A 26,115-nucleotide genomic window follows, 5' to 3' on the forward strand; every position below is an offset into this window, starting at 1 on the left:
CAGGCTCTGGGCCTCACAGGCAGGCAGCATCCCAGGGCTGAGACTTGAACCTGTTTCCAGAGCCCTCACTCAGACTCAGATGCGATGCCTCTATTTCCCTGTCTGTACCCTGGCACTCAGACCCGCCCCCCACCCCCAGGCTACATCCTCCCGTCCCTTCTATGGAAGAGAGCTGTGAAATTGCAGCAGTCTCGTAAGATGGAGACAGCTCAGATACCTAGAACCCCATTGGCACCCTCTCCCCAAGCATGGCGATGGACCACAGCGCTCTCCTCCTAGTGACAGGCGACGTGCCCTCCACGGGCCCGGATAGGGCCCCCAAGAGATGCTCCCGGCAGTTCTGTTTAGGAGACAGGATGTGCTTCTGTCCAAAGCAGTGCTGTCTCGATTACTTATTAATTGTGAAAGGGAGGGGAAAAAAAAAGAATAGGGTTTCCTGGAAAGGGATAAAAGTTCAATATGATAAACTCCCGAAAAGCAATCAAAGGCCAAAGAGGGCAGAAAAATAAAGGACGGAGAGAATAAGAGATAATGAATCAAAGCGCCAGGCGTGTGAGCAGCACCCAGGAAGGGGCCATATTTCACGGGGATGGAGCTGCGGTGGAGCAGGAGCCGACGGGGGCGGCGGTGGAAGTGAGTCAGAGAGAGCGGGACTCGGTCCGCAAGGTCGCCAGGGCCCTAGGGATGAACTGGCGACGACAGGGATGGATGGAGCCGTTCGTGTGTCCCTGTGGCCGCAAGCCTCTTGCGTGCATTTGTGGCTTAAACGCATGAATGTAGAAAATTGTCAATGGGACTGTTAAGCTACAAGAAGATTCCTTCCCCCGCCCCGCTGCCCATGCTGTAGTGCTTGGGGTATCTTAGTTTCCTGAGCAGGGACTGAACCCGTGCCCTTGGCAGTGAAAGCACGGAGCCCTAACCACTGCACCGCCGGGGAATTAAGCTACAGAAGAAGATATCACCCCAGTCCCTCCACCCCTGAAGAAAGCAGCTCTAGTATTTCCGTTTACTTCTCATCTGTTACTTTTCTCTGTTTTTCTTCTCTTTCTCTTTTTCCCCCAATTTTTAGTTACCTAGGAAATACATTCCCCTGGAGGAGGGCATGGCAACCCACTCCAGCATTCTTGTCTAAAGAATCCCATGGACAGAGGAGCCTGGCGGGCTACAGTCCATGGGGTCACACAGAGTCGGACACGACTGAAGAAGCGACTTAGCACACACAGCACAGGAAATGCATGAGTTGACTCTTCATTTTTAAAAGAAATTAAAATGTTACAAACAGGGCCTAAGTCCCCCCAACCATGCTCCCCACTCCCCAGACGTCCAGAGTTCGGCTCATCTCTGTGCAGATCCGTCCCTGTGCAGTTATATGTCCACCCATGGCCAGTGGGCAGCACAGGGCCTCGGCCCTCTATGCGATTCTGAAGTCCACACAGCGCTGAGCACCATGAGGCTTTTCATAACTCACTTGATGGCAGAACCTGCCCTGAATTATCAATAGGCTATTTATAAGACTTATAGCCACCATCTATTGTGACTAGACTTGGTTTTATTCCCTGCAGAAATGTAATAGATTTGGTTTTCAGCTACCTGAGACCCAGGTGAGGGAGTGACCTGGTATATATGTGTGCCACATGGCCTTTCACCCCTTAAAGAGTATATAAAGCCCAGAACACCTCCAACCTCAAGGGTTTAGGATAAGGAAGGGGTTATGGATCTGTAGCTGTCTTATGATTTGAGCTGCCCTTTTTTTTTTTTTTTTAACCTTAACTTTTGTTTTTTTTTTTAACCCAAACAGAATCATTGTTCTGCATACCCTTCTGCAGCTTTATTCTCAGGCACCACAGTGAATCAAAAATCTTTCTGTGTTAATATGTGTAGCTTTCTCTCATCCTCTTTTGGGGCTGTGTAATATTCTGTAGAGTGGATCCATGTGCTCCTTTCTCCGGGCATTTTGGCTGCTTCCTGGTTTGCCATCCCAGACGCTGCTGCAGTGGGCAGCCTTTTGGGGTTGTGTGATATTCTGTAGTGTGGATCCATGTGCTCCTTTCTCTGGGCATTTTGGCTGCTTCCTGGTTTGCCATCCCAGACGCTGCTGCAGTGGGCACCTCGGATGCACGTGCAGCCGAGGAGCAGACCTGCTGTGTTGTCTGGGTTTTTTGCTTTGCTTTGTTTGCTGGTTTTTCCCTTCTCCCTACCCCCACATGCCTGCTATTCCCTATACAACAGAGGATTCCTTTTTTTTTTTTTTTGTAATATAACTATGCTGCTGCTGCTAAATCACTTCAGTCGTGTCCGACTCTGGGCAACCCCATAAACGGCAGCCCGCCAGGCTCCCCCGTCCCTGGGATTCTCCAGGCAAGAAGATTCGGGCATGCAGCTTCAGATTCTTTTTCATTATAGGTTATTATGAGATATTGAATGTAGTGCCCTGTGTGTACAGAGACTCCTTATTGTGTAAGGGTTTCGTTGGGTTTTGTTTCTTTGGGGTTTTTTGTACTTTTTATTTCCTGTTGGAGTATGGGCTTCCCTCATAGCTCAGTTGGTAAAGAGTCCACCTGCAATGCAGGAGACCCGTTTTGATTCCTGGGTTGGGAAGATCCACTGGAGAAGGGGTAGGCCACCCACCCCAGTATTCTTGGGCTTCCCTGGTGGCTCAGCTGGTAAAGAATCCGCCTGCAATGTGGGAGACCTGGGTTCAATCCCTGGGTTGGAAAGATTCCCTGGAGAAGGGAAAGGCTACCCACTCCAGTGTTCTGGCCTAGAGAATTCCATGGATTGTGTAGTTCATGGGATTGCAAAGAGTTGGACATGACTGAGCGACTTTCACTTGTTTCTTGTCATGGCCAGTTGGGCTTTCCAGGTGACGCTAGTGGTAAAGAATCTGCTTGCAGTTCAGGAGACACAGGGGATGCAGGTTTGATCCCTGGGTCAGAAAGATCCCCTGGAGGAGGGCATAACAACCCACTCCAGTATTCTTGCCTGGAGAATCCCATGGACAGAGGAGCCTGGATGGCTGTGGCCCACAGGGTCACGCAGAGTCAGACACAACCGAAGCGACTTAGCACATACGTGTGCATGGTCGATTAGCAGTGCTGTGTTCGTTTCAGGTGGACAGTGCAGGGAATCAGCCGTACATAAACATGGATCCATTCTCCCCTCAACCCCCCTCCCCTCCAGGCTGCCACTTAGAGTTGAGCAGAGTTCCCTGTGCTCTGCAGTAAGCCCTTGTTGGTTATCCATTTTAAACACCGCAGTGTGTGCATGTCCATTCCAGGCTCCCTAACTGTCCCTTCCACCCCAGCAACCGTATGCTCATTCTCTAAGTCTGTGAGTCTCTTTCTAAGGGTTTTGTTTTTAACGACATTGCTATCATGCCAGAAGCATCTCCCCAGGCTGCAAAACACCTCTTCCTAGTACTTCATTTTCAAGGGCTACACGGTAGTCCGGGTCTGAGTATTCACTTCTTACAGCTGCTATGACAAAGTACCACAGCCTGTGTGGCTTCAGACCTCAGAAGTACACTGCCTCACAGTTCTGAGGAGCAGGGGCTTCTATGGTGGCTCAGCTGGCAGAGACTCTGCAAGCAATGCAGGAGACCCCGGTTTGATTCTTGAGTCGGATAGATCCCCTGGAGAAGGGAAAGGCTGCCCACTCCGGTATTTTGGGGCTTTCCTGGTGACTCAGATGGCAAAGAATCTGCCTGCTATACAGGAGAACTGGGTTCAGTCCCTGGGTTGGGAAGATCCTGGCAAAGGGAACAGCTACCCAGTCCAGTATTCTGGCCTGGAGAATTCCATGAACAGAGGAACCTGGCAGGCTGTAGTCCATGGGATCACAAAACGTCGGACGTGACTTAAAACCTGAGCATTCACACACACAGGTTGTTTCTGCTGCGTTGTGAACCTCCCTGAGATGAACATCCTTACACAGAAGTCATTCTGCAGGTTTCCAGTGATTCCTTTAGAAACCATTCTTTAGTACTAATGGGAATGCCTATACTTCAGGGTTTTTGTTTTTGTTTTTTCTGGCCCTGTCAATCGGCATGTGGGATCTTGGTTCACTGACCAGGAATTGAACCCATGTCCCTTGTGTTGGAAGCACAGAATCTTAACCACTAGACCATCAGGGAGATCCTTTAAGGCTCTTGAGAGCCCCTTGCCAGGTTGCTTTCCAGAAAGCAAAGTGGGGGGATACCCCTCAGGTCCCACCTGGGCCCCATATGTTCATCCCCCAGGGCTCTCCAGAGATGCCAGCCTGCTCAGCCCCCCAAGGCAAATTCTCTCCATGGCAGGTGTGTTCGTTCTGCAGCGTGGGCACGCACATCCTTTCCAGCAAGACTCATTTTTATTTTATTTCTTATTCCTGCCAAAGGGGGAGAGAGAGAGAGTCCACAGGTTAACAGCAAATAGAAACTATAGCTCCAAATGTCTGTTCAGGGCATGGTCTCTTGCAACCACGTCTACGAATAAAGGTTTCAGAGATACCGGGCTCTCGGTGCATCAGGCACGAAATCAATCAGTGAAATTTCACTCACAGGGCAGCCTGCCAAGCGAGACCAGGAGAGAAAAGTAAGTCCTCTGGTCAGCTCAGTCCGTAAGCCCCTGGGCGGTCTATGTGACCTCACTCCCCGCAACGGCAATCACGTGACACCGCTTTGCGGAGCAGCCTGGCCAGGGAGCCAGTGGTCAGGAGCCATTCGAAACCAGCCAACCTGAAGGTTTCTAGGGGTAAATTTTGAGAGCTGGAGCCAGGTGAAGACCTCGGGAGATTGGAGCTCAATTCATGGGGGCTTCAGGGAGTGAGGCAGCAGAGGAACGTTGGAGGGGACCCCAAGGGGGTTTGTGTGAAGTGATGACCAGCAGGACAGGGCTGAGTGCTTGAGGACCACCAGCGAGGAAGGGGCATCCGAAGACAAGACGCTTCCCTCAGCATGGCGAGGGCCAACTGAGTGCAGAAACCAGAGCACAGGATGTAGGGAAGGATAAATTTAGCTGGCGTTTCAGGGGAAAACATCGATCTCAAATGTAGCCCTGTCTTTTAAAAGAAAATGGAAGCTGCAGGACGGTCATTTGGGACAGTTTCCCTTGAACAGATAAAAGCCCAGGAAAAAGGGCCGCTTGTAGCCAGTTTATTCCTTCTGGCAGGTCCAGGGGATCTTCTCTGGACAGGAGGGCAGCTGGTTTCCCCTGGGACGTGATGGATGGTTCACCCCCCACTCCCCACTCCTTCCCCAGAAAAGGTGCCGTTGCCTTGCCTTCTGGGAAGATTGGAGGTTTCTATTTCCAATGCAAAGCATTGGTCCCCACAAGGAGTGGGGCTGGGCCCAGGCTCCGAGCTGGCCCGGCTGCCGGCCAGGCTGTGGACATATGATGAGCCTGTGTGTCAGTTGGGCCACGGCCAGCCCCCCAAGCCGGTTGTCCCATCACCAAGCAGAGGACCTCTGGTGGCTGTAGACAGAGTTTGTTTATTTTTAAACAGGGAGCTTCTGACACTCACGTAGCATCGCAGACATCTCATTTCTACCTGGGTGAAGCCGAGGGAACCGCGGTTCCTCCCCAACAAAAGAGCGCCTGTCTGAGTGATGCTTCCCCAACCTCGCCCGCCCGGTGGCAACGGGCATCTTTATGCAGCCTCGCTCCGACACTGCTCCCTTGTTTGGAAGGGGAAGAGAGGCCGGTCTGTCAATATTTGGGGCACTAATCATCCGCGTTCGGGCGCCAGGGGTCATTGAAAGGCTGAGACGTTTCCAGGAATTCATGGCTCTAAAAACGTAGGGCTGACCGTAAAGGATTTCCAGCAAGGGTCTGAGAGAAAGAAACCCAAATCTCGGCCCCGCCCCCACTCATTGTCCATTGTGTCTCAGATTCTTTGGAAGAAGTGAAGTCAATGCGCACGGTGATGCGGGTCCAAGTTAATAATAAATGTGGAGGAAGGAGAAAGGATGCTCAATATTTAAACATTGCAGAGCGCCTGGTTTGGTTTGCCAGCCACTGCCCTCCACCCGCTTCCTGGACGGGTCTGTAAAACCCAGCGTCTTTTTCCCTAACTCTGCAGCCGGTGCTATAGAGACGGAGGAAAACGGAGGCTTCTCTAGGCAACCCCAGAGCAGCAGCTTTTCTGCTTGTTTTCTGCTGACTTTGAAGGGCGGGAAGATGGTGACAGTATGGACACAGGTGTTCCGACTCGCTCGGCATTCAGAGGGAGTTCTGACGCTTTGGGGTCATATCTAGAGTTGTCTTCATTTTCCTGTGTTACCTTCTCTTGGAGCTGGCTCATATTTTAATATAAATATTCTGCTTCGTTCCTACTTCTGGGTTAACCATGAGACACCACCATCACATTGAGGAAACATCTATCCAGGTAGCCCCTGCTAGATGCGTTCCTTAAAAGTTGCCTATGAGGCAGAATTCTGTGAATCAATTCCTTTTTTCTTCTTGACACACATTATATAAAAAGAAAAGCATTCCTTTGGGGGGAGGCAAAAAACATTTGGCCCCAGGACATAATAAAATCATGCTTAAGGATGCAGCAAACTTTAAAGTCTCTTAGTTAAAGGAAATCAATACTTTTATGATGAAATATTAATAATACTGAAAAAAAATAACTCAAAACTACAAATGCAGAACAGCCAGGGTTCTTGTAACATCGAACGCATTAGCTTAGCATTTGCAAGGAAGCAGAGAGGAGAAACCGGAGCCCACCTGAGAAGCCCCTCCAAGCCCCTGAAGCCTCCTTTTCAGGCATTTTCCATTGAGAAGACACACACCTCTCCTTAGGTGCCAGCATCATTCCTGAACATTTTGTTGAAGCTGCTGCCTTTTGGAAGTTAAAGGATGAATCTGAGCCAGAGAGGGGCACACACATGTGAGCACACACACACAGATGCAGTGGGAACTGAGAAGAGGGGGCCAAGGAAAGCCATGTGTTTGAACACATATCTGTCCCCCCTCCCCTTCCTGCAGGGATCACCCCAGTGGAGGTCTTTAAGAGGGACAGATTCATATCAGGTTGAACCATGTGAAATTTCTGATTTTATCGGTCATGTTGGTTGAATAGAGGCAATTTCAAATGGTTCCACAACGCACTCGACTCCCCAGTGAAGGAATACTAACAGAACACACTCACTTGTATCTTTTTTTTTTAATAGCATTTTCTTCCTTTCTTTCTTTCTTTCCACATTTATTTGGCTCCGTCGGGTCGTAGTTGCATCATGGGGGAGTCTCCCATTGCAGCACGCAGTCCCTAATTGTGGCAGGCGGGCTCCGGAGCACACAGGCTCAGCAGTTGTGATGCTTGGGCGTAGTTGGTCCATGCCACGTGGGATCTTAGTTCCCTGACCAGGGATCCTGCCTGCATCAATCCTGCATTGGAATGTGGACTCTGAATCACTGGACCACCAGGGAAATCCCCAATCAGGTGTGTCTTGAGCCCCAACATAGGAGATGAGATTTCAAGAATCTAGGTGGAAGTAACAGGCAGCTCATTTTCTCATACACTGTTTTAATATACATCCCTTAAACTTAGGTACTGACAGTTACTTTCTAAAAGCCCTGCTTCTGTCACCTTTAGTTCTGACAGCGAACATAAGGAAGGATTCTGCTCTGCGTTGTGTTGTTTTCTGTATTGAGCTGAGCTGTTGCTTCTGACACATCCCCCAGGTGTAAAGACCCTCCTAAAAATGAAAATCCCCAGTTCTTGGCTCACTGGGCCCAAATTCCAGTTGTACCGTAAATGCCAGCTAAGTGGTCAAACAGCTCGTGCTAACTGAACCCTTAGGCCGTCGCGACTTGTTCGTTCCTCTCAGGCCCTCTGAGGCCAGCTGTTGTCACCTGTTTTGCACGTGAGAGCCGTAGGCTTGGGGGCTAAGTGGTCCCCCTGGGGCCACATGGCCACACGGGGTGCCTGGACCCCGGAACCCACTTCACACCCATATCCTGTGTCCAGAGTGGGAACTACAGCCGCAGAGTCAAGTATCTGCTCTCAAGTGTCCTCCCCCATAGCTGACAGAGCTGTGTCCCCCGTCCGGCTGGCGGCTTGCGTCCAACAGCAAGCACTGCCAGGTCAGAAGGTAACAGTCCCGTCCACTCAGCAACCTCGGTCATGGCTTTTGAAGCTTGCTCTGGGCTGTGTGTGGCTCCTCACACGCTACCTGGTCCTACCTGCCCCACGTAGTTCCAGATAGCATCTCCCAGTCTTACTGCCAGTGATGTGTCAGCCGACGTCATCGCCTGTCCATCTGGCCTAACCCCAATCTGTTAAGGCACGTGGCCGCTACAGGAGGGAGCCACCCCACGGTCCTGCACACACGCACAGGGAACCAGGACCACAGGTGGGCGGCTGCTCTGGGAGTGTGTTAAGTACGTGTGGACTGCACATGCGGGAGATCAAAACTGGTCCCCTGGCCCCCTTGCACGTGGCCCCCTCGTAGAACGCATGAGGCCAGGAGCACGTGTCAGCATGCATCACCCACCTTCGGCCTGAGCGCACAGAGCAGGGCCGATGGGGTAGAGACTTGCTGGAAAGAATCAATGGGCCTTGGGCCACTGAGAGCCTCAGGAGGTTGTTTGTCCTTTGCACTCAGGGCTGTAGCTGACCCAACTCAGCCCTGGCCAGTGGTTCTGGCCTCCTACTGGGGCCAGGAGTCCAGGGTCCGTGACCCGCTCCCTGCATCTGGAAGCACCCCTGATCTGTGTCTAACGGGCCTCCCTCTCGCTGCTCTTTCAGCCCTGTTTCCTGCCTCGGTTAAGAGGCAGCCGAGATGGCCACTGGTGGGCTTTTTAATACCTCTGCTGAGAGACTGTTGTGGAGCTCTTTTCTCACTATTGTATAGACGGTAATGTCATTGGAAGAGGGCAGGGGGCTGGGCAAGGCAGGGCCCTGGCCCTTGGGCACAAAGCCCAAGTCCTGGCCACCTTCAGGGGATGCTCCTCTAAGAGATTCTCGGAGATCTAGTCCAGCGTGGTCCCCACCTGCCAGCAGCCCCCCATGCCCGTGGCCTGGAGAGGGGCTCGTGTCCAAGGCATTACAGGGCAGCACTTGAGGGGCTGATGTTCACATGGCACCCCCAGGCAGCCAGAGGGCTGCTTAGGCCCCAGGTCTCTTCCGTGGGTGGCAGCCCCCCCAGGGAGGCATCATCTGAGAACAAAAGCAGTTTGAGGGGCAGAGCTGGGACCGAGAGAGCACAAAGAAAACGAGATACTGAAAGACCATTTTTTCTTTCCTGCAGGTTTTCAAGTATAGTCTTTAAAATCCCAGAGGATTTATCTGAGGATAAACAGCTATAGGTTAAAAGATTCTGCAAGTTTCCAGCTATTTTTATATGTTGGACATGTTATCCCCTAAAAAAAAAAACAACCGGAAATAAAAGTCTTTAAGCATTTTGAGGTCCTGCCCGTCAGTGATGGAGGGCGTCTCGCCCGTGGTGAGGTTGTTCAGGCTCGGCCCAGGGAGGCGGTAGAAACACCCTTTTCCCAGAGCAGCCTCCTGGGCCAGGCAGGAAGTGCACACAAAGATCAGAAATCGCTCAGGGTCAACATTGCGGGGTGGCCATGTGTTGGTCCTGGAACCCAGAGTTTTGTGCCCACAACCCTGAAACAGTAAATCGTGTGACTCACTACGGGGAGACGGAGGGGATCTGTTGGTGGATCCGTTTATTTTTGTGCAAATTCCTTAGAGGAGGCCTAGGTGAACGTCTGGCCACTCATGGCCCAGTGGGTGCACTGCTGTTGAACTTGACTCTGAAGCCGCATCCTCACCCTGAACCCCTCCATGCTCTTTGAACAGTTGTAGGCACTTTGGCTTTGCTAGTTGGGGGTTTAATTGCTCAGTCATGCCCGACTCCTTACAACCCCATAGACTGTAGCCCACCAGGCTCCTCTGTCCATGGGATTTCCCAGGCAAAAATACTGCAGTGGGTTGCCGTTTCCTCCTCCAGGGGATCTTCCCCGCCCAGGGATGAAACCTGGGTCTCCTGCGTTGCAGGTGGATTCTTTACGATCTGAGCCACCAGAGTGCAGCCCCACTGCTGGGCATTGCCCTCAGCTGGTGGGGGAAAGCGGAGGGTGGGGGGGGGGAGGTATGGGCTTCAAAGCCAGCCTCTGATATCGCCGATGGACCCTGCAGACCACATACAGTCCATCTAGAGCCACCCGAAGGCGGAGTCCCACACTCCATCTCAGCCCTTCGCCTCCTCTCTGGCCTCAGGGCCGGGGCAGGCTGTGTTGCGGGGAGGTGAAGGGGCCCAGCAAGGAAGGAGCCAGCGAGGGTGGGGGAAATCGGGCCACGGCTGCACTTGCCGTCTTCAGCTTTGTGCACGAGGTCACAGGGCCAATTGATTATTTTTACTGTTTCCCAGCATCGAGGAGCGGTGAGAAAAATACGGACACTGCATCCTCACAACCTGAGCCGGGGCCCCAGGGTGAATTTGCTAATGAAAGACAGACGGGAGTGGGGGCGCCCCCACCCCCACGGTCCTCATTGCAGCCGAGACTGTCGAGAAGCAAGGCTTGGTTTTTGTCAGGGTGGACAGCTCTTCCCCTCCAAGTCTTGGATCTTTATCGTGAAAGAGGTCTCTTGGAAACTGGGCTTCTTTGAAACACATCCATGTGAGCCTTCATTGACTCAGGGTGGTGTCATTCAGACTCAGAAGGCGCACATGTCAGGAGCTCGGCCTTGATGCCCCGGTTTCAGCTGGCAGAGATCATGCGCACAGGAGACGCGCTCGGTTTGGTTTGCCTGGGGCTTGCCTGCTTTTTTTTTCTCCCAAATGTGAAGTGAGTTGTCAGCAGTTTTAAAAATCAGAAAGTTTTACACCAAAATCCAGATACGCAGCTTCTCCTGAGGAACAGAAAGCTGTGGCCACTTTCTCAGGCAGCAGCAGCCAGAGGGGCTTCAGAGCTGTAGTTTCCTGTTTTCCCCAATCTCCCCCACTCCCTGTTGTCTCCCCGACACCGGCTGAATCAGGTTCATTTTCCTGATAGAAGAGAGCGATTTCTCAGCACCCATGTTGTAATCAAACAAGGGAAAGTAGACGGCAAGTGGAGGAGACTGTCTGCCTCTCACCCCTCACCTCTCCTCTTTCACCACTGTTACCCATCCAGCCCTTGGTGCTTGAGTTTGCAGCCTGTAGAAGACTCGAGGCATTGAGCCACCCACCTGACCTGTCTGTGATTTTCATAGGCAAGCTCTACAGAGGTTCGTTCTAGAAGAGACAGGAGAAGGGGAGCCTACCCTTGATCAGGTACCCTGCAGCCAGGGCAGTTCTATTTTCATCTCGCGTATAAACTAGAATTTCACTGTCGAGATTAAAAAAAAAATTGCAAAATGCTGTGATGTGACATTATATTTCCAGAATGAGGCTCCGTCTCCAGCCAGGCAGCTGATTCTTCCAGGAACCTGCCTTCAGGGACCTTGCCCAGGAGGGTGTAATGGGACAGGAATCTCAATATGAGCTGGGATGTCATGAGAGCTCGGTCACCTAGGACAGTGTTCCTTGAGGTCTTGGCCCCCCAGGAAATGAGAGCCAGGTGGTGACGTCAATCTCCCCTCGCTGGAAATTGTTCTGACATAGCTTCTCACTTTCCACTCACCTTTTTTATTGGAGTCTGACCATTTAGTTTGTGTTTTCGTGGCTTTCGGTATTTAGTAGTTTTAGTATTTAGTAGCCATGGCATTTATTTGGCTTTGGTTTTTCAGATGTCAGCCACCTTGCATCCTTCCTGGTGATCTGTAGGAGTGCCTGTAATGGGTGAGGCTCTGAGGTGAAGTTGCTGCTGTTCAGTGGTCACAGTCCCTGAGATGAAGTCTAAGCCAGTGGGGTTCCTTCCCCTTCTCTGAAAGGTCCCTGTTGAATCTCCCACATGCTTAGGGAGTTTTCAGATCTTCCAGTCTTCAACCTGATAGAGTGGCACGTCAGTCACATAACCAGTACCTCTTATATAGAATCATAGTACGCAGAACAGCACAAGTTCTGGGCAGACCGCAGAGGTCAGCTGGGGCCTCCTTGCTCCTCCCGGGTTTTGGAAATTTTGGCTCAGACCACCCAGTTCTCTTGCCTGCACACGTGCAGTCCTCCCCACCCTTGACTCTCTTCGAGGTCCTGGCTGTTTCCGGGTCTTGGCCCTTGTGCATCATCTTTGTGTGGCCTGGTGTGAACCCAGACGGGAACTTGGTTCCTTTCGGACGTACTCCCCCCAAAAGGCCACTTGCACCGCAGAAGAAAAGAGCTGAAGGAGCATTGCCTAAAGATTTGTGGGGTCGTGGGAAAGGTCCCCTCTCAATTGCTCCTTCCCCTCTTTTTCCTTACTCTGCCATCCCAGATTTCCCCCAGGAGGTGCTGGGCAGCTTTCCTTACCCCAGAAGCTTTGGGGGCCAGCCAGTCCTTTGTCTCTACAGAGCTCACCTCACACCCCTGCATTACCGAAGCTTTTTCACAACTGGCAGTTAAGATTAGGTCCAACTGCACAGTAGACAAAAACCCCAAAGAGTTTATTTACCTCTAAGGGAGAGGAATCCTGGATGAAGGGAGTCAGGGGCTCTACAAAGGCATCAGGGACCCAAGATCCTTCTGGCCCAATGCTCTGCTGTCCCTAGTATGTGATTCATCCTTATGGGCCATGATAGCTGCTGGAGTTCCAACCATTGCATCCATGTTTCAGGAAGCAGAATGGAGGAAAGCATACCTCTTTCCTTTGAAGAACCCATCCTAGACACCAAACACGTCACTTTCACTTCTATCTCATTGGCCACCACTTAGTCACAGGGCTGTGCCTAGTTGCCAGATTCTAAAATTGCAGATGAAGGGGAGAATCAGTACTGGGGGACAGCTCACAGTATCAGAAACACTGTACAAAGCACTCTGAACCCCCAAGGATTCCAGGTGCTAGCTGTTAAAATAATGATAGTTGTTGCACATAATGGCAAAGCAACTTTGCAGTCAAGTTTCTTTTGCTCTACTTGGGCATATGCCTTATGTGGGCTGATGGGGCCCCAAGGCTGGACAGGCTAGGCTTTGGGAGCACAGGGGAAAGAACAGTTAGCCCCACTGATTGCAGAAACCCTTGCCCAAGCTGGCCCGGAGCTGTCTGAGCCTTAAGAGATAGGGAAGGGATTTGTGAAGACAGAAAAGAGGCCAAAGGGAATTCCAGGCCAAGGGAACAGCCTAGCTGAGGCCAAGAGCAAGTCATTCTTTTTTTTTTTTTTTGGCTGCACTGGGTCTTCGTTGCTGTAACTGGGCTTCCTCTAGTTGCAGAGAGCGAGGCTGCTCTCTAGTTGCGGTGCTCTGGCTTCTCACTGCAGTGGCTTCTCTTGTTGCGGAGCACGGGCTCTAGGGTGCACAGGTTTCAGTGGTTGTAGCACAGGGGGTCAGTTGCCCTGTGGCGTGCGGGATCTTCCCAGACCACATTGAATCCATATTCCCTACGTTGGCAGGCGGATTCTTGACCATTGGACCACCAGCAGGTCCGAGCAATGGGTTCGTGTCACTCAGTCTGAGACCTCCCTGGGCTACAAGAGGCAGGGCCCCATCTCCACAGGTCCTCCCCGGCCCCCACTGATTGGAAAGGTGAGGGATAGGGCTGGAGGAGGGAGCTGACGAAAGGTCACTGGGGGTTGGAACTTCCTTTTCCAAGTCCCATGGATTCGACCAAGAATCCAAAGATAAAGAGCAGAGATTTGTAACTAAAATGCCTACGAGCACCAGGCAAGTTAGGGAGGGGAAGGGAACTGCTCACTTCTTCCAGTTGCTGCCACGTGAGAATAGGGCCCAGTGATGCCAGGTCGTTGTTTTTTAAGAAGCCAGAAACCCAGACTTGTATGTAGAATCTCCCAATGTATGAATGGTAGTGCCTAAATCAAGCAAAGCACAAACGAGATGTGAGCAAAGCCAAACATACCTGCAGGCTTCTGGGCTGCATTTGGCTAGCGCTGGACGCTGCCTTCTGTGGCAACCTTGCTGTCATGGGGAAAGCTTAGTGGGTGTTCCACCCAAAGGCAACAGCATTGTTGTTCAGTCACTCGGCCGTGTCCGACTCTTTGCAACCCCAGGGACTGCAGCACACCAGCCTTCCCTGTCCTTCACCATCTCCCAGAGTTGGCTCAGATTCATGTCAATTGAGTCAGTGATGCCATCCAACCATGTCATCCTCATCAATTCGAAAGCATCAACTCTCTGATGCTCAGCCTTCTTTATGATCCAGCTGTCGCATCCGTGCGTGACTACTGGACATAGCTTTGACTATCTGGACCTTTGTCGGCAAAGTGATGTCTCTGCTTTTTACTATGCTGTCCAGGTTTGTCAACGACAGTGGCGCACAACATGTACTCAGGGTGCCCTTTTCAGTCTCTTCCGCTTTCCCCACGTCCGCAAAAGGCTGTGGGACTCAAATCAAATTCCAATTTATAGGGAAAAAGAAAACTGACCATTTAAGTGCAGAGAGCCTCACTCACTGTACTGTGTTTCTCATAAAAACATACAGACCCACAGAGAATGGGGGGGCCCGTCCGAGATCCTGAGGGGTCCTGACCTGCAGACCAGCCCTCCCTCTATCAGCGTACTTAAAATAGACTGACCTTCTCGTGGTATTTTTTGTGTGTGCTTGACAAACGCCAGAGAGTTACTCATGAGTTCATCTTCCCAGAATAACTGTCAGAACAGGGCCCAAGGACAGCAGGAAGACCCTGGCCTGACCCTGTAAAGCCCGGGGCTCCTGGAAAGCGGGGAATGCGTTTCACCATTGTCCCGCCTGCTCTGGAGCATCGCGTCTGGCCCCAGCTTTGCGCAGGTTCTTAGTGATTCCGGGAGAGAGAGCTCCGGAGGCCAGAACAGAACGAAGGTCTATGTTAGGGACCCAGCAGTGTCCACCTGCCCGGGTGCCTTCCTTCATCCTTCCCCTCTTTTTCTGGTTTAAAATGCTGAATGTGGTAGAAGTCCTGGAAAATTCAGACAAGCACAAAAAAATTAAAGTAAAACTCACCCTAGTAAACCACCCGGTGCTCCCACGACTTCCACTCCAGTCTGTTTGCTTTTCTCCCGGTACAAGGAGAGGGCTTCTGTGGGGAGTCAGTTGGTAAAGAGTGTGCCTGCAATGTTGGAGACCCGGGTTCAATCCCTGGGTCAGAAGATCCCCTGGAGAAGGAAATGGCAACCCATTGCAGTGTGCTTGCCCAGAAAATCCCATGGATGGAGAAGCCTGGCAGGCTACAGTCCATGGGGTTGCAAAGAGTCGGTCCGACATGACTGAGCAACTAACACTTTTTTTCCGTACAAGGAGAGAGACAGAGCCTGGATTTTGTGTGTGTGTGTGAAAAGTTTGAGATGAATTGGCAGCAAATTTTTTTTTTTAATGAGGAAAGTCTTTTTTTTTTTTTTAAATTTTTGGCTGCACTACATCTTCGTTGCTTTGCGAGGGCTTTCTCTAGTTGCAGCTCCTGGGCTTAGTTGCTCCGTGGCATGTGGAATCTTCCCAGTTGTTGTTGCTCAGTCCCTCAGTCGTGTCCAACTCTTTTTGACCCGCTGGACTGCAGCACACCAGGCTTCCCTGTCCTTCACTATCTCCCGGCGTTTGCTCAGACTCATGTCCATTGAGTTGGTGATGCCATCCATCCAAACGTGGATGAGATCAGGTGAGATCCAACCATCTCATCCTCTGTCATCCCCTTTTCCTCCTGTCCTCAGTCTTTCCCAGCATCAGGGTCTTTTCCAATGAGTTGGCTCTTCCCATCAGGTGGCCAAAGTAGTGGAGCTTCAGCATCAGCATCAGTCCTTCCGATGAATATTCAGGGTTGATTTCCTTTAGGAATGACTGGTTTGATCTTCTTTCAATCAAAGGGACTCTCAAGAGCCTTCTCTAGCACTACAATTCCAAAGCATCAATTCTTCGGCACTCAGCCTTTTTTATGGTCCAACTTTCACATCTGTGCATGACTACTGGAAAAACCATAGCTTTGACTATCTGGACCTTCATCCATAAAGTGATGTCTCTGCTTTCTAATATGCTGTCTAGCTTTGTCATAGCTTTTCTTCCAGGGAGCAAGCATCTTTTAATTTCATGGCTACAGTCACCATCTGCAGTGATTTTGGAGCCCAAGAAAGTAAAATCTGTCACTATTTCCACTTTTTCCCCTTCTATTTGCCCTAAAGTGATGGGACTAGATGCCATGATCTTAGTTTTTTCCCTTCCCAGACCAGGGATCAAACCCATGTCCCCTACATTGGAAGGCAGATCTTTTTTTTTTCAACCTTTTATTTATTTATTTTTTACAACAGTGGGAGCAGATGGGACATGTTTTTTCAAACCTTCTTTTATTTACTATGTCTTGAGCGTTTCCCTCCACATTTCATCTTCTTTTATACCAGCATGTTTGACAGCCGCCAAGGATTTCATCATCTGGGCGTAGGAGGATTTATTTGGTTTTTGTCTAATTGTTGCATGCTTCAGATGTCACCAGTTCCGTGTCACATGCACCAATGCTTTGAATATCCATGCACCCACCCACGGTGCCTTCACAGCGTCAATTTCTAAAGGTGGGATCAGCCACATGGTATGAAGGTCCATATGACCTTTCCATTCACATCTCACAGGCTTTTCTTGAGACCGTCTCAGGAAGGGCCAAGAACTTTATCTGCTGGAGGAGCTTTTACAGAGGCCTGTTTGCCCATGCCCTGGTCCCATGATCTCTGGTGCATCTGTGAGTTTGCAAATACTTGGCAGCCCATGTGTGTTTAACTCGCGTCCAGAGAGTCCGTTGGCACTCCCGGCAAAGCTAGTTCATCGAGAACAGGATGAAGCAAGAGCGGGAGGCCCAGAGCCCCGACTGCAGGCGCTTTCCCTGAGTTCTCTGCTGAGCCCTTGGTCAAACCGGCTCTCAAAGTGTTGCCAGCTTGATTTGGGGAGGAGCCCCAGGAAATTGCAGAGGGAGTCTGGGCACTGAGCTAAAAAGCAAACAAACAAACAGAAAACATCGCTGAAGCTTTCTGGGTCCCTGTGCCATGGAAGGAAAGGAGCTGGATTTTTATAGCAGCAGATGAGGGAAAGATGCCTTCAGTTGCCTCCACTCAGCTAGACCCGCGAATGGATGTTTTCGGCAGTTGGCGGGGTTTCTTTTTTCTCTAACTCTTAGCACCTACCGGAGGTGCACCATATTTTTTGTCCGTCTAAGGCTTGACCCCTAATCTGTTCCCTACATGAAGGAACTTTGCTATCCTGACCGCAGTCTCAGCGTCTCTTTGGCTCCCCCACACACTCCACCCCACATATTTTACCATAATAAATCCGGGCTTTAAAGAGCTTGAGAGAGAAGACACGTGTCTTAAGAGAAGGGGTAGGTGACCGCCTTGGTGACCGCCAAACCATCCAGGCTGGGGCATTGTCCAGAGCGTAACAGCATCAGCTTACCCTCAGCTCAGTGCCCATACTCTCGGGCCCCCTCCATTCACCATTCTGATAAATAAGCTGCTCGGGGAAAGCCATCCTGACATTTTGATTTGTTAGGGAGTGATTCATTTTTGAGGCAAGCAAACAGCTTGTATACTTGGGGGTTTACTGCTTGAAGTGATTAAGAAGTCAGCCACTGTTAAGCTGGTTCTGTGGAGCTGTGGCTGCCCACACCCCTCCCCACCCCCAGGAATCTTCCTGACTCCTGTCTGGATTTGCCTTGACGTTGGCCGTAGTTAAGCTGCGGCCCCAGCCCCCACCTCCCTAGCCACCAGCACTGCACACAATCCATCACCCCATGCCTCTTCCTGCGAAGTCCTGCCCTGCTCCGTGGTGGAGTGGGGGGGGCGGGGAGCTTACCCACCACACCCACTCCAGGCTTCACATCTGCATGCCATCACATCGCTGGGGGTATAAATAGACCCAGCTTTTGATCCTCAGACAAAAATAATTTTATACAAACATCAGTACAAAAGAGCTGCTCCTCCGGGACAGCCGGGTGTGGGTTCCCCCAAGTCCTGAGGTGGAAACAGAGCAAACTCCCTCACCCCCCTCCCACCCCCCTGCTCCACCCAGACCTGCCCACCAGGGTGTGGAGGCAAGGAGGCTCCGAGAAGTGGGGAGACTGGCCAAGGCCCCCGGCGGGCAAGCAAGTGGGCCAAGATGGAGCCCAGGCTTCCCTGGTGCCCCCACCCTCTCCCAGGCCGTGCCCGCTGTTCCCATCCAGGGAAGGGGAGCAAAGCATTTCAGGCTTTTGGGGTCCCCGCTGGCGGCCCCTCTTGCAGTGACTCGGCATTGCCACCGTAGCTTGCGAGCAGCCTCGGGCAGAATGTACGCAAAGGGCCCGGCCATATTCCAGTCAACCTTGCCTGACCAGTCAGATGGCCCCCGTTCTCGGACCCCTGCGGGACACGTGCCTGAGTTCTGAGCAAGGCCCGGTCAGGCCTGGAGAACCTGCTGGGAGAAGTGTCAGTGGGCGCTGGTGGTGGGCGAGCATAAGGCTTAGAGCCAGGAGGAGTGCACTCAGGCTGGGGAGGCTTGATGTGACTGGCCAGGAGGGTCAGGGTCCCCGCTGTCAGTGGGGAGAAGGCCCTGTCCGCATCCCCACCCCAACTTGGTGCAGAAGCAGGGGCACAGAGCTCCCGGGGGGCTGCAGCAGCAACCAGCACAGCCTGCCTGGGCTCCCAGGAGCGTCCACGAGGAGTCTGTTCCGTGGGAGCTTCCCGGGCGGTTCGTGGATAAGATCAGGAGCCACGCCCTTTAGAAAAGCAGGCTGTACAGGGGTCAGGAGTCCCCTTCCGGGCGCTCCGGGGCGGCTTGTTCGGAATAGCCCGCTCCCACCACGTGCCCAGCACCCAGGGCCAAGCAGGCTGGGTGGTCATTCTCCCCGCAGCAGCCAGGTGGGGAGAGGTCGGTGACCCACGCCCCTCGAGCTTGCAGCTGGGATAGACGCTGGGTGCACGTCCTGGCGCTGAGACAGGCAGGGCTTGCCAGGGTCTGCGAGTCTCCAAACTGGGGCTCTTCCACTTCCTCGGGCTGGGCAGGCCACAGCCCCATCCTCAACCCCAGAGTTGCTCAGAGGGCCAAGCCAAACTGTAATTGCCCGCTTTTCACCAGAACTTGCGTCCCTCATGCACCAAACTTTACGCCAGACCTGCCAGGGCAGAGCCGAGTCCCTGGCAGGGTGCATCTTCAGGGTCTCCCCTCCCGCCCAGGGTGGCTTCAGAGCTCGGATTGGGCGCCCTGCCTCTGGCAGGACTCAGCCACGTGAGCAGAGGCCCCGCGGTTTGGTGGCAAGGGTGTCCCGTGTCCATCTGTGAGTGTCACCAGGACGCCTCTGAGCCCCGAGGCTGCGTTGTCCCCTTCAAGGGTGCAGCTGGCACGATGCTAAGCCAGCATCAGGCACTGATTTATGGCTCAGCGTCTCCCCACACACACGCACTCTGGGCTCTATGGCTGTCTGCACCCTTTCCCACGAAATAACGTCGAAGTGTGTCAGGCCCGTCCGGTGCCCGGCGAGTTCAGCTAATTCTAGGGAGCAGACCCAGACTGAAGGAGCTGGCTTGGGGTCAGTTAGCCCTCCTCTTCGAGGCAGGGGCTTCCGACCCCAACCTGTGGCCTCACACACAGTCTCTGGGGAGGCGGCACCCTCTGTCCAGGCCGGCCAGCGGCCCCGCTGGGTCACAGCTTCCCGCCTTGCCTTGCAGGCTTCGCCGTGGCCCAGTGCATAAACCAGCACAGCTCGTCCTCGCTGTCCTCGCCCTCGCCGTCGGCCAGCGGGAGCCCCAGCGGCAGCGGGAGCACCAGCCACTGCGACTCCGGAGGCGCCAGCTCATCGTCCACCCCGTCGGCCGCCCAGAGCCCCGCAGGTATTGGCCGCGGGACACGGTGCGGTGGGGGGGACTTGAGGAAACGCTGTGACCCCTTCACCTGAGGCCCTGGCTGCCCCTTGCCACTGTGTCTGGGGACTCTGCCTCTCGGGGTTCTGCATCCACTCCAGCGTGCCATTGGGGGTGGCTGGCTGGCTCGGCCCCCACCGGGGGAAGAATGGCTCTCTTCACGGGCTGGCCCACAGGCTGCAGAGCTGGAGGGGTGGACAGTGGGAGACCCAGCCTCAATTCATCCCACTGTCACCTCCAGGGTCGTAGGTGTCACGAGGACGGGTCTCCCAGATGTGATGCTTTGAACTCTGGCAAAAGAATTGTGTCTCTGCTAATTTTTTTTTCCCCTCCATAACATACGAATTTCCTCTTTAAATGTTTGGGGCCGTCCACTCGTCTGTGACCAGGGGGTGCCTCTTGCCGGCCTTTTTGGGAGTTTGGGAGCCTCTTGCCCTCCTATAACTGACACAAGCACAGGTGTGGCGCAGAGAGATCCTGTGTGCAAGGAGCCTGGGGTGAGACGCACGTGGTCTGCCCAGCTCTCTGAGCCCCTCACACGTGAGCCCCTGGCTGCAGTGCATAAGATCCCAGAAATGAAGATGCCAGGCTTGTTTCCTGAGCACCACGGCCCCTGAGTGCAGCCAGAGGAGCAGGGCCTCACGCCTGCCTGCTGCTTCACACTTCGGCGGGTGACCCAAGGGTCTGGAGGCCCCAGACGTCTCTGATTTGGGGGACCTCCATAACTCTGGTCTGCACCCCCATCTCGGGACCCTCAGTGTCATTCCCTGTTCCTGCGGGGTCCCCTCCAGAGCCCCCACCCATTGTTATTTCAGGGACACCTGTGCACACCCTTGTTGACTGATGGATTGATGGGTCTTGACAAAAGCAGAGTGCCAAGGTGGAAGCCACCATGGTGCCAGGAAATTGAGGGCCCCGGGCCACCAGCCACTCAACACCAGAGGCAGAGATCCCCTTGGCCCCGACCCCTCTTGTCCAGAGTTTTCAGCTTCCACTGTTCTCAGCAAAGGGTTAACCGCGCCTGGTCTCCATGCCTGTGGGTCAGGGCACCCCCGCCCCCTCTCCCGCGAGCATCCATTACCTCCATCTCTGATGGACATTCATGAGGGCCCCAGCAGCAAGGTCACCCTCAAGCCACCTCACTTAGAGCCCCCTTAGACTCAGCACCTGCTCCCCTCCCTGCCCCAGCCCCGGGGAGAGACGACCGCCCTTGCTGAGCTATTCTGAGCCCGACTGAAGGTTGGCTGCGTGTCCAGGCAGTTGCTGCTGCCGTTCCCAGGCCCGTAGCTGGGAAATCCAGACAGAGCATTCTCAGAAGCCAAGGACAGCCCTCAGCCTCCCCTGAAGCCTGGGCTCGTGCTGGCTTTGAGGGCCCAAGGGCAGGGTTGTGTGTTGACGTGCCACGTGTGTGCCCGCATGCTCTGGCGTGTGCACGGCTCTGTGTCTGTGTGGCGTGCACCCACACACACACTTCCAGTTGCATTCTGGGTGAAAGGTCTCTTCTGGTGCCACTGTTACACCTTCCTCTCGCGTTTAAGGAGGCACAGCCGACAGCTAAACAAACCAAAGAGCCATACACTTCTTTGCCTCCGACGGAAGCCAGGAGAGAACCACACTATCAAAGTCGGGCCTGGGTGTACAGAGGTCCAGCCGAGTGTGGCCCTGGGGCTCTGCACCATGCCCACCTTGCGCTTTGTGCTGGTTTCTTTGTTCTTGGCCTCCATCCCCGCCCCCACCATCCCCTGCTCGGTGCCAGTGACACGTCTGCTCATCTCCGAAACGCGGGGGCTGTTAGCCCATTGTCAGGTAGATGAGTGATGTTCAGCCCCCGGCTGTCTGCTCCCGATCCGTGTGTCCCCGGCAGGCCTGCAGGGGCAGGCGTTGGAGGCCCCATTTTTTATGCTGCCTGACAGTAAAAGCCTGGGGCCCAGCCTGCCCGCCCAGATCCCTGCAGACACTGAAATAACTTACCTCCCAATGCAGGGCCGGCCCGTGGGGCGGCTGGTGCTTCCCTCTCAACTGAGGAGCCGGCTGTTGATCGCTGCAAGGAGAGGGTGCCCCAGGGTTGGAGCGGCAGGCCCCAGGAGGATCTCTGGTCACTTCCTCTTGATGCCAAACCTCCAGGCCAGCCTTCAGCCACCAGGTCCATCCAGAAAACAGCCCATGGGGTTTCCGTGTTCCCTGGAGGGACAGATCTACCCAAATGATGCCAGCCTCTGCCTGGGGTCCTACCCAGCCTTGCTAGATGAAAGAAGAGGGGAGGGTTATATTGGGACAGGTGCCCTTCTTCCCGTGTCCTGGTTAGATGTCCACCCAGGTGGTGGCCCAGTGTTCAGGCTTCTGATTTGGAAGTCATCAGACTGTCCCCTGCAGGGTCAGCTGGACAGGAGCTCTGGCCAGGACCTCACCCCGTACCCCATCCAGCCTGGACAGCAAACAGCAGCAGCCCAGCTGCAGGGGCCACTTGTCCCAAAGTGGGTTTTGACGGCACAGTGCTGGATCAGAAGCATTGTATGTTTTTGAGCCTTCTGAGTCCAGGAAGTTCCCAGGGTGGAGAGCAGCTGCCAGGCCCTCTGCAGCTGAAATTAGCAAACTCCAGGGCTTCTGTGCTCTTGAAGCCACACTGTGCGTGTCAGGGCTTGGTCACAAATGCACTCAGGAGATGCTGTCCACTAGGAGATGAACCCAGTGTTCTTTTTCTCTGACCCGTGGGGTTGAAACCTGGAATTGTGTGGGTCAGACAGTAAAGAATCCACCTGCCAATGCAGGAGACCCAGGTTCAATCCCTGGGTCAGGAAGATTCCCTGGAAAAGGAAATGGGAGATCCCCTGGAGAAGGGAAGGGCGTGGCTACCCACTCCAGTGTTCTTGCCGGGAGAATCCCATGGACAGAGGAGCCCGGCAGGCTGGGCTGCAGTCCATGGGGTCACAAAGAGTCAGACACTACTGAGCGACTAACACTTTCACTTCCGTCCATGAAAAGCGGAGATGACCTTCACACTATCAGCCATCAGTGTGGCCGGGCCCCCACTGCCGAGCCCTCCGGGTGTGCCCCCTCCACAGGGCACCCCAGTAGACGCTGCTCCCCAAATCCACGTGTCAGGCGTGCAGCTCACAAGCACTTTACAGACACCCGCCCATTGAATTCTGCCACCCTCTGCCTCACACTGAGCAGCTGAAAGCCACAGAGGCTCGGAGGGGTCTCACAGCTTGGCCAGGATGCTGCAGCTGGTAGCAGGGGGCCCAGATAGGAACCCAGCCTCCAAGGTCCAGAGCCCTGCCCCACGCGCAGAGATGACCCTGCACGCCTCGCTGCCTCCCTGCGTCTGTCCCCGGTGCCTCCAGGGGGCGCCCCTGAGACCCGGGCATTGGTCCCACTCCTGGCTGGAGACTGCCAGTGACGTGCAGGCATCTCCCCTTCCGAAGCTCGCCGTTGCTCTGGAGCCAGACAAGGAGCCTCGGCCTGCTCACAGAGGCCCAGGTCACTGCGCAGCTCCTGCATTGGGGGAGCCCAGGGGCCCCCCAGTCAGCCACAAACAGACCCCAGATGGCCACGGGTCCTCAGCCATGGGTTCACCCCCAGAGAAGGGCGTGAAACTCTCTTGACGCTCCATTGTGCTTCCCACCTCCACCCTTGGTCCAGCCCAAGGGACCTTGCGTTTCCTACCTTGCATTTCATGGGTTTGAAAGAGGCCCATGTTTATCCCAAACATGAATTTCCTCAGCTTCCCATGGGGCCTTCAGTCACGTGGGCATCAGACTGAGCTCAGTAGGGTCTCTCCAGCAACCCAGCTCCCACACCCTGCCCAAGAGGCTCTTCTGTCTGCCTCTGACTACCTCAGCCTTGGCACCCTACCCTAGCCACGGTCCCTGTTTGCAAACAAACAGATTTTTGTTGAGTAGCTACTGTGCACAGGCCCTAAAGCCTGAAATGTATAAGCTGGCAGGGAGGCTAAGTCTGTCAAGAGGACCATGCAGATAAGTGTCCATTTTTAAACTATGAGCTGGGGCCCGTGGGCAGGGCCGAAGCCTCCCAGAGGAGGCATCACTGGGGGCGAAAGCCCAAGAATGAGGGGCTGACTAGAGGGCTCCCTGGAGAAGGTGGCCTTTGGGTCAGTTCCCCAAGGCCCAGTCCAGAATCTGGCTGGTGACAAGTCCATTCCTTGCCCCCACCTCTCTGGGGTCTACCTATCAATTCCATTCTTGCAAATACAGACCCGAGGGCTGGTCTGTCTCCAAGAAACAGCCTCCACGCTTATCAGGGCCAAGGCCCCAGCTTCAGGCCCGCACAGGCAGAGGGACCATCACCAGAAGGGGGAAGGGACCCGACTAGACAGGTCACCAGTTTGCCAGGGGCCCACAGATATCCTTCTGTGCAGGGAACACCTGCTTCTGGGTCTCCTTCACATACCAAAGACAGATCGTGGACACTCGTGAGTGGCTTCTTAACAAGTGAAGGCCCTCAAATCAGGACCAAGAGATACCCCAGGCTGAAGTGAAAGTGAAAGCGTATTCCCTCAGTCATGTCTGACTCTTTGCAACCCCATTGACTGTAGCCCACCGGGCTCCTCTGTCCATGGAATTCTCCAGGGGCATCTTCCCAACCCAGGGATCAAACCGTGGTCTCCTGCATTGCAGGTGGATTCTCTACTGTCTGAGCCACCAGGGAAGCCCCCAGACTGAAGGAGAGGTCAAAACTGAATTCTGTGGTAACCGCAGGAGCCAAGCAGAAAGAGCTGGGGGCACGGGGATTTTATTCTCATTGTGAATTATTTATCTGTTAAAGCTGGGCCCCGGGGGGCTTTTATTGTTTGGTTTCAACACCTGATTCATGGGTCCACCTGTTCCCACTGTCCTTTAAAGACAGTTTTCTGGGATCCTCAGGTCTTTCCAGGCAGGCACCCTGTGCTGCAGAGGTGTCCAGGCACCCGGCCTCTTGACGCCGGCTCTTCCGGCATAGACAGCCTCGTGGGCCGCGGCTCGTTCTCCAGGGAGAAAATCACGGGTTTGGAATGAGGAGGTTTTTTTTCCTTAAACATTTCATGGTTTTGAGATTGAAGAAAACATGGCGGGAAAGAGAGAATAGACCCAATTTTAGAACCAAATGTGGGATCAGTAGGAACACTTTAGAAGTATTTTCTGGGTTATGCCCATGCGTGTGCTCACGTGCACACACACACACATGCACACACATGCACGCACTGTGCGATTCTAGTAGGAAAGCCTCCGCTAAGAGCTCTGTGACCCGCACCAAGTTCCTCAAACAGCCACTCTGCCTCCAACCTTCAGTCCGTTGTGTTTCACCTGTGTTCTGGGTGAGTGACTTTGAGGAGGAGGGTGGAAAATTTTTTGTTAAGAAACGAAGTCAGACTGAAGGTCAAGGCCACTCTTTCCAGTGTCCATCTTCAGGCCCAGGGAATTCTGAGCTGGGGTCCCTCTGACTCTTCCCCGAGGGTTTATAGGAAGAAGGAAGAGCAAGCTTGGCTCCTGGTGGACGCCTGTCCCAGTCCCTCCCTCCCCGTCCTCACCTGCTCCCTGAGACAATTGTCTGAACCTGCGACCTTCAGCCCCAAGCACCCAGGTGGTCCCACTTGGCCGACTGAGCGCCAGACAGCTCAGGGCCGACCTGTGTGTCACCGACGTCCGGCACCACAGGCGGGCAGGACTCTTGGACAAAACCCCAAGTCAAATGTCTTCCCTCTTCTCCCCAGTGTTCTCCGTGACATTAATTTTAAGTGTGGTAAAACACACCTAACATCACATGTGCCATTTTAACCCCTTTTAAGCCAGCAGTTCCATCCGTTCGCCTTGTTGTGCTCCGTGGCATTCATCGTAAGCTTGGCCCCAGTGTGAGTTTGTCTCAGAGGGGGCCGGCGGTTGGTTCCTCCCCAAGGAGATGCGCCTAACACTTCTGTTGCAGCCGATTAGCACCCACCCCCTGGCCACTTGGCGCCTGCCCTCAGATCTTGCTGCTGTGGTTCAGTCTTGGTTTCAAAGGTGCGGATTGCAGAGCGCAGCGGCCGGTGGAGCGTCACCTCGTGGCTGGGGAGGGGTTGTCTGGGAGGGGTCGTGGGAGGCTCTGCTGGTGTCTTCAGGGGCTGCCTTGTCAGTGGGGGTCAGAAATCCACTTGTTTCTCTAACTGTATCAATTCTGATGCCCCAACCACACACCCTTCCCTCCTCAGATGGGCCCAGGGATGCAGGGTTTTCATCTTAACGCACAGGCAGTTCTGTTCCTCCATCACCGAGACCAGGTGTCGCTGACCACCCCGAGGCTTTCCT

General features: G+C 53.7%; 1 protein-coding gene across 5 annotated transcripts in view; it reads left to right on the forward strand.

The window, feature by feature from the left end:
• The window catches only part of CLEC16A (C-type lectin domain containing 16A), a 234,824-nt gene that overhangs the window by 201,442 nt on the left and 7,267 nt on the right, over positions 1–26,115 (forward strand). For all 5 annotated transcript variants that reach the window (XM_059881547.1, XM_059881546.1, XM_005224670.5 and 2 more), the window contains one exon: positions 19,643–19,804. In XM_059881547.1, coding sequence (XP_059737530.1) covers positions 19,643–19,804 — 162 coding nt within the window. The remainder of the gene's footprint in view (positions 1–19,642; positions 19,805–26,115) is intronic.

The sequence above is a fragment of the Bos taurus genome, chromosome 25 (assembly GCF_002263795.3).
Source record: "Bos taurus isolate L1 Dominette 01449 registration number 42190680 breed Hereford chromosome 25, ARS-UCD2.0, whole genome shotgun sequence".
Classification (NCBI taxonomy): Eukaryota; Metazoa; Chordata; class Mammalia; order Artiodactyla; family Bovidae; genus Bos; species Bos taurus.